General features: G+C 41.0%; 1 protein-coding gene across 1 annotated transcript; it reads left to right on the top strand.

Annotated features, from left to right (window-relative positions):
- The first annotated feature begins 4978 nt into the window (after nt 1-4978).
- Nucleotides 4979-10439, top strand: LOC149202309 (uncharacterized). The gene is made up of 2 exons (XM_089401551.1): nt 4979-9107; nt 9205-10439. The coding sequence occupies exons 1-2, from the start codon at nt 4979-4981 to the stop codon at nt 10437-10439; spliced, it is 5364 nt and encodes a 1787-aa protein (XP_089257677.1).
- The last annotated feature ends 1738 nt before the right edge of the window (nt 10440-12177 follow it).

The following is a 12177-nucleotide window of genomic DNA, read 5'->3' as shown; positions in this document are numbered from 1 at the left end:
GTTTTTCCCCGGTATTTGACCAAATCCTTGTGTCTCTTATTGTTATTGATTGTCTTCTACTGTCTACTACATTTACTGCTCTATCTACAACTATTATTGATCATTGGAAGATGAAAATATTTTAAAATATTTCTAATTTAAGATAAGAATTAGGCTAAAGTGATTGTAACAACAAAGAAAAATGGAAAATTAACACCCGACTAATTGTTGACTTGTCCAAATGCACATCAACGGTCCCATGGGGACACATCATCCCAGAGGTGTCATCTCAGAGGTAACATAAAAGAGTGCTTAAGAGGATCTACTAAGCCGATTTAGTGTTAGGAAATGATGGAAGTTGATTTTGGAGCCGAGAACTAATAACAGAAGGCATGGGACATGTAATCCCATATTTGTTGCCTCGAAAGAAAAATAAAAGGTGCATGGGAGTCTCTTTGGGCTGACGAGGCATCAAGACGCAATGGCTTATAGAATGGATATAGAGAACTAATAACAAAGTGCTCGAGACATGTCACCACAAAGGAGATGACCCCAGAATAATTTTCAATAACACAAAGAGATTAAGTCAAGGGCTAAAGCTTAAGCACTGGGATTGGTTAATGTGGCATTGTAACCAAAGGCACGGAGAAGTTTTTCATTATTAAATAAGCCCTCGGGGCTATAGTCAAAATGACCTGCCATAGTTATGTTTGGCGTTTTTTAATCACTTTGGGCTATGTTTAAGGCCTTTGTGTGAATGAGTCAGAAGCTTGTTTCTTTTATTAAAAACCTTTGGGCCTATGTTAAAGCATTTTTGTCCGAGATTTGAAAGGTTTTATATTAGAACAAGTTGGCAACTAATTTTGACATTTATGCCAAAAAAATGTAGTGCTAAAGTTTAATATAAACATACATGAAAAAATCAGTAGCAAGAATAGTAGCATGAATAGATTTGGGGGAAAATTTGGAAATTTTGCTAAACTTGGAAATGTGACAAAATTAAAAAGCTCTACTAAATTCTGAATAAAAATCCAGAATGGAGAAAATTAGCAGTTAAACTCATTTTTTCATGCTAAAACAGGCAAGGAGAGTTAGAAGACTTGAGGAGCATACTCAAAAGACTTGATAGAAGCAAGACAAAGGAAAAAATAAAGATCCATGCAAGCATTAAAGTACGCGCTAACTAAAGAGAAAATAACTAAAAATAACAATCCAAAATCCTTTATAAGAATAATCAAACAACCAAGATGGTAGGTTGTTGGTGCAATAAGATGCATAATGTTAGTACGCATCCAGGTTGAATCAGATATTAATTTTGGTATCTGAAAGGTGTTTAAGAAGATAGAAAAAGAATTGGTGATTGGTATTTTGATGTATTCAGTAAAGGTGTTTTTATGGTGAATTAGTAAATGTTGAGTATTGATGTTGTTGGTGAGTTTGGTGGTTCGTTTAGTAATTAGAGATTACTAAAGGAGGTTTTGTGCTAATCAAAGATTTTTTAAGGTGTTTTATGGTGTTTGTGGTGAGTGGTTGAGGTGAGAAATTTATTTGTTTGAGAAAGAAAGTGGCCTATTAATCTAAGTTTGAAAATGGATGAAATATGGATCAAAATGGATAGCACGTGGTAGATTTCATTTCAAGGGAAGTAGTCCCTTTAATTAGTGGTTGAGAAACGGGCAGGGGAAATAGTCCCTTTCAGTGAATTTGATGAAGCAGTAGGGGAATTTGTCCCTTTCAGCAATGGTCGATAAATTAGAAGGGGTAGTAGTCCCTTTCAGTAGTAGTTGATAAACGAACAAGGATAGAAGTTCCTTTAAGTAGTAGCTGATAAACCTACAAGTGGAAGCTTGTGGGGAATTAATGTAATAATAAGTTCAAGATTGTATTTTACAAAGAAATAAAAATAAGATTGATGCCTCATACTAATACACAATTATGTTTTACACAGTTGAGTTATGACGTTGGCTGGTTGATAAAGCGATTGAAAAGTGTAAATTGTTAAGAGTTGTATAATTTGGTCACACTACTAATTCATCCCCCCTCTCAGTAGTGTCTTGGTTTCCATTGTTTCTAACAATTGGTATTAGAGCAACTAGGTTCCTTCAGGATCAATTTAACAATTGGAAGGAAGATAAAGGATCATGGAGAACTAGTACTTGATTACCTAAGAAGGAGTTCCATTTTTGTATTGGTCAAATTATACTACTTGAAAGGTAAAAATGAGAATCTACTTGCAAGATATTGATTTGAATGTATGGCCAGCTATAGAGAATGGAATTAAATACAATAAGTATAACACTCAAGCTAAATAAGCAATCTTCAAATGAGTATCCATGTTAGGTCTTGAGAAACTAATATGTTGTGAGACTGCCAAGGCGATATGGGATTAATTTCATACCATTTATGAGAAAGAAGCTCTAGCTACTGATGATTTCAAGAGGTTTCCCAACAGAATGAAGCATAAAATGACAATCCTATTCATCAACACTCTAAGTATTTCAAGGAGATGCAATCTACAAGTAAGTTTATGTTCTACTTTTATTGTAGAATAATAGGCCATTTATATTCAAGTTGCTCAATTGCAATTTTTTATGGAAGAGATAGTTTTTCATCCATTAGTAGGAAAGAAGGAACTACTTTGATAGCAATAGCAGATCTAGATATCGTCCAAGAATTCAATCAGTGCACCTTTGGTAGAGGATAAGATAGGATATATCATGTGTCAATAGAAGAACCCCTAGAGTCAATAAGGGAACACAATATTGTACAAATAGTGAGTGAAATAGACACTAGTGATGAATATAGTAGCTCCTATATTAAGTTTGAATATTTTGAAGAAAATATTTATTGGAGAAGGGGGCTCATAAAATACCTTGAGGAGATCAAGAATCTTAGAGCCATTAATCTGGAGCTAGAAGTATAGAATAGAATTTTAAAGGAGCCATTGACCAAGTTTCATAATTATGATGATTTGGAAGAGATTCGAACCATACATATTTCCCCTTATGCTGTGAAAATATTCGAGGGTGAAAGTGACACAACATCAACATTAAAGGGACTCATGAACCTAGTTAAAGGAAGATAAAGCAATGTGATATTTATATAAAAGCTTGCATAGCAAAAAAAGGGCAATTGAGTCACTAGAAATAATGAAGACAAAGGTGATTTTTTATTTGAAAAAAACTCTCTGGAAGATGGATAGGAGCGGAGCGGAGCGGCGGCGGGAGACGAAGTGTGCTAGGGTTTGCAGCACAGGACACCACTGACAAAGGCTGCAGATTTCAGTCAGACAAGGGCGTGAATCCTCATCTCTGCGGGCTCAGTGCTCTGTGGCCTGCAGTCACGGGGTTTTCAGGAATTCTTCGATAAAAACGGGATCCTAAACCCTAGAACACGTCCTGCGAGGAATGGGGGAGCCAAGGGGGGGGGGGAGACCCCCTCCTTCAAGAACGTGGTAATGGGGGAGACTAGTAAAGGAGGGGGAGAACAGCAAACGGAGAAGGAAGGTTATGTCCCAGTAATGGGGACTCTGTGGCAAAGAAGAATGAGAGGTAAATGTCTGCCACGGGCTCAAAAACAACCAAGGTATGTGGTTCCCCATAACAAATTGGAAGAGTATAATAGTTATATGAAAGACCATGCCATCATTTGCCGCTTTGTTGGGTATTGGCCGTCTGAGAGGGAGCTCCACAGATGGATTGATCAACGATGGAGACCAAAGGGACAGATAGATCTCAAACTCGGAGCCCAGGGTTTTTTTACGGCAATTTTCTCCAACTTAGAAGATAAAGATCGGATATTTGAGGAGGGCCCTTATTTCCTGAATAATGCTGGCCTATTCATGAAGTACTGGGAAGAGCGCTACAATCCCGAACGGGAAACAATGCTTGCGGCACCCGTCTGGGTCAGATTGTTCGGGCTTCCGGACGAGTTTTGGGACCCTGAAACTCTGGAGGGAATAGGCAATACGATTGGGAGCTTCGTCAAAATTGCTGAGGCCACGAAACGAGGTAAGTACAACGCTTATGCGAGAATCTGCGTTTATATAAATTTAGCAGAACCTCTCCCTGAAACTGTAGAAGTAGAGTACCATGATGAAATTTGGAAACAACCAGTCGATTACGAACATATTCCCTTCCGTTGTCGTACCTGCCACGAATATGGCCATTTATTCAGACAATGCCCATTGAATAAAGAAGAAGAATCCAAGAAAAGTCAGGAGGATCAACAAAGAAAGGCTGGAAAAGGTTTTCAACAGGTAGTAAGGAAGAAACGACAGAACAGAGGTATATCAAGGACTCAAACGCAGGAAAAACCGAGAAAAGCAAACAATCAAAACAAATTTCAAATCCTCCAGAGTGAAGATGAAGACTTCGAAGTAAACCTAGAAGATGATGAGGACCCTGAGAATACCCCTATGGAAATAGCGGGAGAAGAGAAAGGAAAGGGTAGTGAGCCAAAATCGAACAAAGAAAACAGGGGAAAAAAATCTGAGGAGGTAACAACAGAACCAGAACAGGAATCTAAGATGGAAGTGGAAATCCCGTCAGAGAATGAAGCAGAAGAGGAGAAAATTATGAGAAGTTTGTTACAAGAATGGAAACACCTGGACAGCAGGTTTATACCTGAAAAACAAAAAGAACTATATAAGGAAGTCTTCAAGAAATACAAAGAGAAAAAAGGAGAGCCCCCGGACTACCTCAGCATGTCAGAAAGTGAACAGGGGAATGAGGATAAAGAAATGATCACCTATGGCAAAAATAGCAGGAAAAGAGGCCGAAAACCAATGAGAGAAACCATCCAGACAGTGGGGGAAATATTGATAAACTCAGGAAAAGTGATACCTCTGTCGGAGGTATTCTTCCCCTCTTACAAAAAGTTTTAAATGATAGTGCTCAGTTGGAATATTAGGGGTTTGCATAGTAAAGGCAAACAGAGGTATCTTAAGGACAAGTTGAAAAAAGAAAAACCTAGTGTGATGATAATACAGGAGACAAAGATGTCGAACCAACAGATTGAAGAAATAATAGAAAAAGGGAGGTTACAGTATCAAGTAATGGGACAAGATGCAATCGGTTCTGCGGGAGGCATCGCTGTCCTGTGGAACCCATATGAAATCATCATAGAGAACTGGTCAAGTATGAGTGGCATCCTCACTGGACTTGGCAGAATAGTAGGAACCAGTCATCAGGTGGTTATCTCAGGAGTCTATGGCCCCCCGACCCCTGGGAAAAAAGAACAGTTCATAAACAACTTTAAATTGATCCGCAGACTTTACCCTGTAGCTGCTTGGATCATTGGGGGAGACTTCAATTTGATCAGATCTCTGGAAGAGAAGAAAGGGGGGACGAGGAAGAGGGATCACTTCATGGACGACTTCAATGCCATGATAGCTGATCTCAGGCTTATCGACGTTCAGACCATCAACGGGGTCCATACGTGGAACAACAGAAGGGGAGGAAAGAATCAAATTGCTTCCCGATTAGATAGATTTCTAATCTCTGAAGACATTATGAACAAAGATATTTTTGTTGAGGCCAAAATTATTCCAACCCTGGGATCTGACCATTGGCCGATCAGATTAGAGATGGATATCAAGAGGATTCAGGGGAAAAGACCTTTCAGATTCGAATCCTTTTGGCTAAGGGATCCCAATTTCATCAAGAAAATGGAGGAATGGTGGAACCAATGCACCAGTAAAGGTAGATGTAAAATGCATACCTTCCAGCTTAAACTGAAAGAATTGAAAAACAGAATAAAAAAATGGAACAAGGACGAATTTGGCAACATATTCGAGGATAAACAAAATCTGGAAAAGGAAATGGCTGAGCTACAGCAGCAGATAATCTTGGAAGGTAGAACGGAGGTCAGCAGCAACAGGGAAGGAGTCATCCTCGGAAGATTGGAAGAACGACGAAAACAAGAGGAGATCCTCTGGCGCCAGAAATCTAGGATAAAATGGTTAAGAGAGGGAGAAAAAAATACAAAATTCTTCCATCAGTCAATGATCAAACACAGGCAAGGAAACAGAATCCTTTCGATTAAGGATAGGAATGCGAGAAGGGTGGTGGAGCAAAAGGAAATAGAGCAGGTTCTTGTGGAGTACCACAAGGAGATGCTATCAGAACCTCAAGTGGACAGATCGGGGGCCATTCAAGAGATCTGTTCTGCCATCCCTAGTCTGGTCACTGAGGATCAAAACAAAGCCCTCATGAGGGCCGTGACCTTAGAAGAACTGGAAGATGTTGTGAAGACTATGAAAAAAGGGACTGCACCTGGACCGGATGGTTTCACAGTCGACTTCTACCAGGCATGCTGGCACTTCCTGGGGAACGAGATTTTGGCTGTAGTGGAAGAATCAAGAATAAACCAGAAGGTGTGGCGGGCTTTTAACTCAACCTTCTTTTCCCTCATTCCTAAGGGAGACAACCTTGAAGAGGCAAGTGGATTCAGACCTATAGCTCTCTGTAACGTCATTTATAAAATGATAACTTCGCTCATTGCCAAAAGACTCAAACCTCTCTTGGACAATCTTATCTCGGCTGAACAGACTGGTTTTGTGGAAGGACGGCAAATTCTCGATGGGCTGGTGGTAACTCAGGAGGTGATTCACTCCCTAAAGGTTAAAAAACAAAAGGGGATGCTAATCAAATTGGATTTATCCAAAGCTTATGACAGGCTTAATTGGAAGTATTTAGAAACTGTGCTTGCGAGATTCGGGTTCCAACAAAGATGGATCGCCTGGATTCATAACCTGATCTCCTCCCCCCACTTTTCTATTATGGTTAATGGAAGCCCCTCTGAAACCTTTAATGCCTCCCGTGGCCTCCGTCAGGGCGACCCTTTGTCCCCTTTCCTTTTCATTCTTGCCGCGGAAGGACTTGGCAGATTTATTAAACAAGAAAGAATAGCAAATAGAATCAAAGGGCTGAAACTCTGGGGCAACAATCTCCCCTTAACTCATCAACAATTTGTTGATGACATCATGCTGTATGGGGAACCAACGGTAAGAGAAGTTCAAAACCTTAAAAGAATCCTAGACCTATTCTCTGAGGCTTCTGGGTTAGAAATAAATAAAGACAAGTCCTGTATCTTCATCTTCAACACAATGGAGCAGATCAAGTCTCATCTCATTAGAATTCTTGGTTTCAAGAAAGGAGAATTCCCCTCTAAATATTTAGGTAATATTCTGGATCTCACCTCCAAAAAGGTGAAGAATTGGCAAGGAACCCTTGACAAATTGAACAAAAAGGTCTCAAACTGGGCTTTCAGAGTCCTGAATATTGCTGGCAGAGTAGTTCTTGCCAAGTCGGTTCTCCAGGCGATCCCTATATACCCTTTAGCGTGCATGGCTGCACCTGCGGGGGTTTGTGCCAAAATTAGGGAAATAATAAGAAGATTTATATGGAGTGGATCTGATCAGAAGAATAAATGGGCTTTGGTCTCGTGGAAGCAGCTGACAGAGAGAAAAGATAAAGGAGGTTTAGGTCTAAGGGACCCGGAAATTCTTAACAAGGTGTTAGGAGCTAAACTGTGGTGGAGGTGGCTTAATGGTGGAAATGACTTATGGAAAAACATATGGAGGATCAAATATAGAACGCCAAACTCTACAGCCGACATTCTAAGACAGCAGGAATTCCCCAAAGGCTCCTCTATTTGGGATCTTGCCTCCCAAAACAGAGATCTAATTAACAACCATACCTTCTGGGAGATTAGAGGAGGCAGGGAAGCTAACTTCTGGGAGGATAGGTGGCAACAGCGTGAGAGATTAACGAATAACCAGGACCTCCTGCAGATTCGGGGTAGAATTGAAAGAAACAGACTCAGTGTTAAGGATTACTGGAAAATAAATGAAATGTCGGAGGGATGGAGAATCTGGGAAGACCCGGCTCGTTGGGACCCAGATCTGTCCCCTGAACTCCAGGAACACTATAAAAAAGAGATGGGATCAAGGAAAATCCGAGAACGCCATGGGAACGATATCCTTCGATGGGGATACAATATGAAAGGGATATTCACAACAAAGGAGGCCTACTTCTTAAAAGAAGCTCAGAACAGGGATGACAGGAATGTAGAGTGGAAAACTATTTGGGAGAGTAATTGGTGGCCCAAAGTTTCCATCTTTGTTTGGCTATCCTCTAAAAATAAAATTCTGACCTGGGACCGAATTCAGAAGAAAGGTTTCATCGGCCCTTCCCGTTGCTATCTTTGCAACAAGGATTATGAGACCAGAGACCATTTGCTGATGAATTGTTCGTATACAGAGCAACTCTGGAAGATGACCAGACGGCTATTCAACAAATCGGGTCTTCAGATCAGAGATTTCACCGATCTGGTCTTCCAGTGGAATAAGGAAGCCTTTCAAAGCAGGGTTGTCCAGAGGGCTTGGAACCTTATGTCCCCCTTCATTCTATGGATGATCTGGAAGGAACGAAACCGGAGGGTGTTCCAAAACACTGGTAGAAATCCAGAAATTATCTGGGATCAGGTAATTGAAAGTATGCGTGAGACTATCCTGATTGAAAAATGGGAAAATGATGATTGGCAAACAAATTCGGAAGAACAGGAAGTTTTGAACAGGTTAAACCTTAAACTTGAAATGGTTCACTTCAAGCATCCGACCTTCCAGGACATGCGAACTCAAAGTCCAGATAAATTCAGATATCCGCGCGACCCGTTTATCAAACTCAACTTTGACGGGGCCTCGAAGGGAAACCCGGGCGAAGCAGGCTTCGGGGGAATCTTCAGAGACAGCAATCACCAGGTTAGATGGATTTACGCTGAATGGGGAGGGCAGATGACCAATAATGAGGCTGAGTTCTGGGCCCTGCATCAGGGTCTGTGCATTGCCATTAGAAACGGCTATAACAACTTGGAAATCTCCGGGGATTCGAAGATTGCTGTTGATATGTTGAGGAAGCTCAGTAATGGGCAGGCATGGGAGAAAATGGCCAAAAGCTGGCGCACAGCGGGCATTATTCAAGAAATAGCGGGCCTTATCAAACGTATTGATTATAGAATCATTAACCATGTCCGGCGTAAAGGAAATCAGCCTGCCGACTGGCTTGCCAATTGGGGCTGTCGAGGACGTGGCACCACCGTGGACAGCCAATGGAGAGCGGTGGAAGGTAAGCAGGAATGGGAAGAGCTGGCAAATATAATCAAATCCGATCATGAACATGCAACAAATGCCAATGAATGATTCAACGGGCTGGTCCGATTCAGGCAAGTGGAGGCCGCACGCCTCGGGAGGAATTCAGCAGCGACATGCAAAAAGCATCATGGAAGATGGTAGGTTGGAAGATCGTGTCCTTGACGACAGTACAGTGACGGCAGTCGAAGTGTATGGGCGTCAGTACACTCCAGGTAATGTAATTAATGGCTGTTCGATAAGGGGTGAAGATTGCGGTCCGCCAGCCCTCACAGCAGAAGAAATTAACAACGATATGATGACTAAGAGTAATGGCCCTCAGGCGCGTTTTGCAAGGCAGAGGATTACCGGATCAAACGGTTTTTCGACGGAAAATAGTCGCGTTTATTCCCTATGTTGGCCGAAGGATAATACTTTCTGCATATCCATAAATTGGGTCAGGGTGGAGGCTGCAATCAAGCAGCACCAGCGTGCAGAGTCCAGTCAAAGGCATCAGAGAACCAGTCCGTCGGTTATCATGGAAACTAGACAGAAGCTCAGACAGGGGGAAGAGAATCAGAAGGTAGGGGAGGTCAGCAGACGCCGTAAAGGCAAAACCATTATGCAGCAGGACCCTCCTGTTACTGTTCTGGATATTGAGGATGATTCGGATGATGACCCGGTGCCAGTTGTTGGTAGCAATGGCAGATACCACCGACAGAACGCGAAGGAGGAAGGAGAGGAGCAAGAGGAGGTCCGGCGCTACGGTACAAGGAAGCGCAGCCCGCCAACTGATAAGGAATTTGACGGAAATGGTAAACGCACTAAAATCCAGAAGGGTAAAGGAAAGATGGAGGGGGAAACCTCAGGAGATGGCCAGGGAAGGAAACGGAAACAAAATGAAACTGTTTTACACCGAATTCGCAGGGCTGAAAAGGCTTTTTCTCGTAATGCCAAACCTGCTGTTAGCAATCTCATGAAACACCTGGAAGAAGACTTGATTCAGGAGAATTGGGACGACGAGATGGATGAATGGGAATTCCTCATACCGGACCCGGGGCATACTCGCGGGCGCTTGTCGTTATTCAAGCAGTCGCTCCACATTTACTGGGTTATGAAGGGCCTCTTGGCCAAAGCCTTGGAGCAGATGGCGAAAGAAATGGTCAACCTGGCCAAAGGGGGTCCAGATATCCGCAGGGAACTGGCTTTTCTGCGTGTTGCAATGACCCAACATGATGAGAAGCTGGAGGCTATTCAACAGCGGCTGAACCGCATTCTCCCAGACCCAGAAGATGGAGCAGCTCAACACCCTGATGGCGGCATCGAATAACAGAAGATATGTTTAACATCTTTCATAATATTTTTGGTTTTAGATTTATACCTGTCAGAGATAGTAGAAGGCATGTAATTCAGAACAGTAGGTTTAGCCATAGTGTTAGTAAGGCTCAGGAATGTTTAGCTTTGCTTGCTCAGACCACCAGACTGAGAGCCTTCTATTTTTGGGCTGCTTTCAAAAACTACCGATGGAACTTGGTCCCGGTTTCCCCATGAGGGCGGGCTATGACTGTTTATGATTTGATGTTATGTTTTTTGATCGAGTAATAGAATGAGAACCACCCAGCTTACAAAAAAAAAATAATGAAGACAAAGGTAAGAAGCCCCTCATGTGTTTTTGTTGTGGTAACGTAGGGCACTTTTCCTCCAAGTGTTTAGAGATTAAAAAGAAGTTGTAGCAACATAGGTGGAATGCTCTATTTCAACAACAACCACGAGTCTCTCAGAGCAATTTGAATAGCCTTGTAGAGCCTTTTCCCCTCAAAGGAAAATTTATCAGAGGCTCAAAAGCACTAGGAGAGCGAGTATCAGTCCAAGAGATTGGATGGCAGAAGATTTAGTATGAAGGATAACTCTTATGCCCCTTTTCTAATCACATTTAATTCTATAGGTGTGGAAATTATGGGCACAAAAAAGTTACATGGAAAATTGGAAAAAATACACTTTCCAAAATATTGCAAACATAGGTATATAGCATGTTGAGAGCAAGGACAATTTCACAACGATTATTACAATAATAATAAGAAAGGCAGGTTGAATGGTGCATGGAGGAAACAAAGACCATTCTATGGATTTGAATATTATTAGCAAAGAATTACCATATTAGAGCCTGGAATTCCTGTGGTAGATCTCTCTCACATCAACTGTAATAATCATTGATCTCAAGCAAGTTGAAGACAATAGAGTCAATTATCCAATGCATTGTAGGTAGAAAGAAAGCACAAATAGTGAGATAGAAGAGCAACAGGTAATTTACTGATTGGATTTAATTGGTGTTAATAAGAGGAATGACTAGTGGTACACATGCTCATATTATAGCACAACATCCCTCATACAAGAAAAAGGAGCAACTCATGGTGTTGACGAGGTAAAAACTCAACATATTCAGGTGTGGAAGAATCTACTCACGGGGTGTAGATCCTTTGATCCTCTTCTTTTAAAAGAAGAGGATGGATTCAATAAAAGCCAAAAAGGAAATATGCAAGGAGCATAAAGAAATATGCCAAGTAATGCATTTGAAGGTTAACAAAAGAATACTCTTTTGTTTTTCTTTAGTTTATCAAGTTGAAAAGGTTGGTGTTACTAAGTATTGTGGTTGATTGGATAGGACTTGAATAGTATGTTATTGGATGATTTAATGTTGTTTCTAAATCAGATTGATAGTCTAAGTATGAATGTGATGACAAAATATGGATGATGATATGTTTACTGACAAAGTTTCCTTAACTTATGCAAGTATGTTTATAGATTCCTAATAATAAAGAGAGAGCATAATAATAGGGGGAGTATACTCAAGTTAAAATTTGGGTATCATATCACTCAATTAACAATTGGTATTAGTTGTTTGTTGCTTAAGGATAAACATGGAAGATAGAGATTGATGGTGTTGTTGTTGCTGCAAATTAATGTTGTTTGAGTGATCATAGTTTAAGTTGCAGATATGAGGAACAATATGACTATTATGATTCTTCTAGACTACTACATTATTAATTGGTACCATACATTATATTTTT

This window comes from Pinus tabuliformis, chromosome 2_1 (assembly GCF_031772625.1).
Source record: "Pinus tabuliformis cultivar Carrire ecotype Pingquan chromosome 2_1, CPIR1, whole genome shotgun sequence".
Classification (NCBI taxonomy): domain Eukaryota; kingdom Viridiplantae; phylum Streptophyta; class Pinopsida; order Pinales; family Pinaceae; genus Pinus; species Pinus tabuliformis.
The sequence above is the reverse complement of the archived record's forward strand: the minus strand, read 5'-3'. Positions and strand labels throughout refer to the sequence as shown.

Excerpts from the sequence above, each read along its gene's own strand:
- LOC149202309 (XM_089401551.1), top strand. The coding sequence starts at position 4,979 with ATGTCGAACCAACAGATTGAAGAAATAATAGAAAAAGGGAGGTTACAG. Across the intron at positions 9,108-9,204 it reads CCAATGGAGAGCGGTGGAAG|GCAAGTGGAGGCCGCACGCC; the intron begins GTAAGCAGGAAT and ends GGTCCGATTCAG.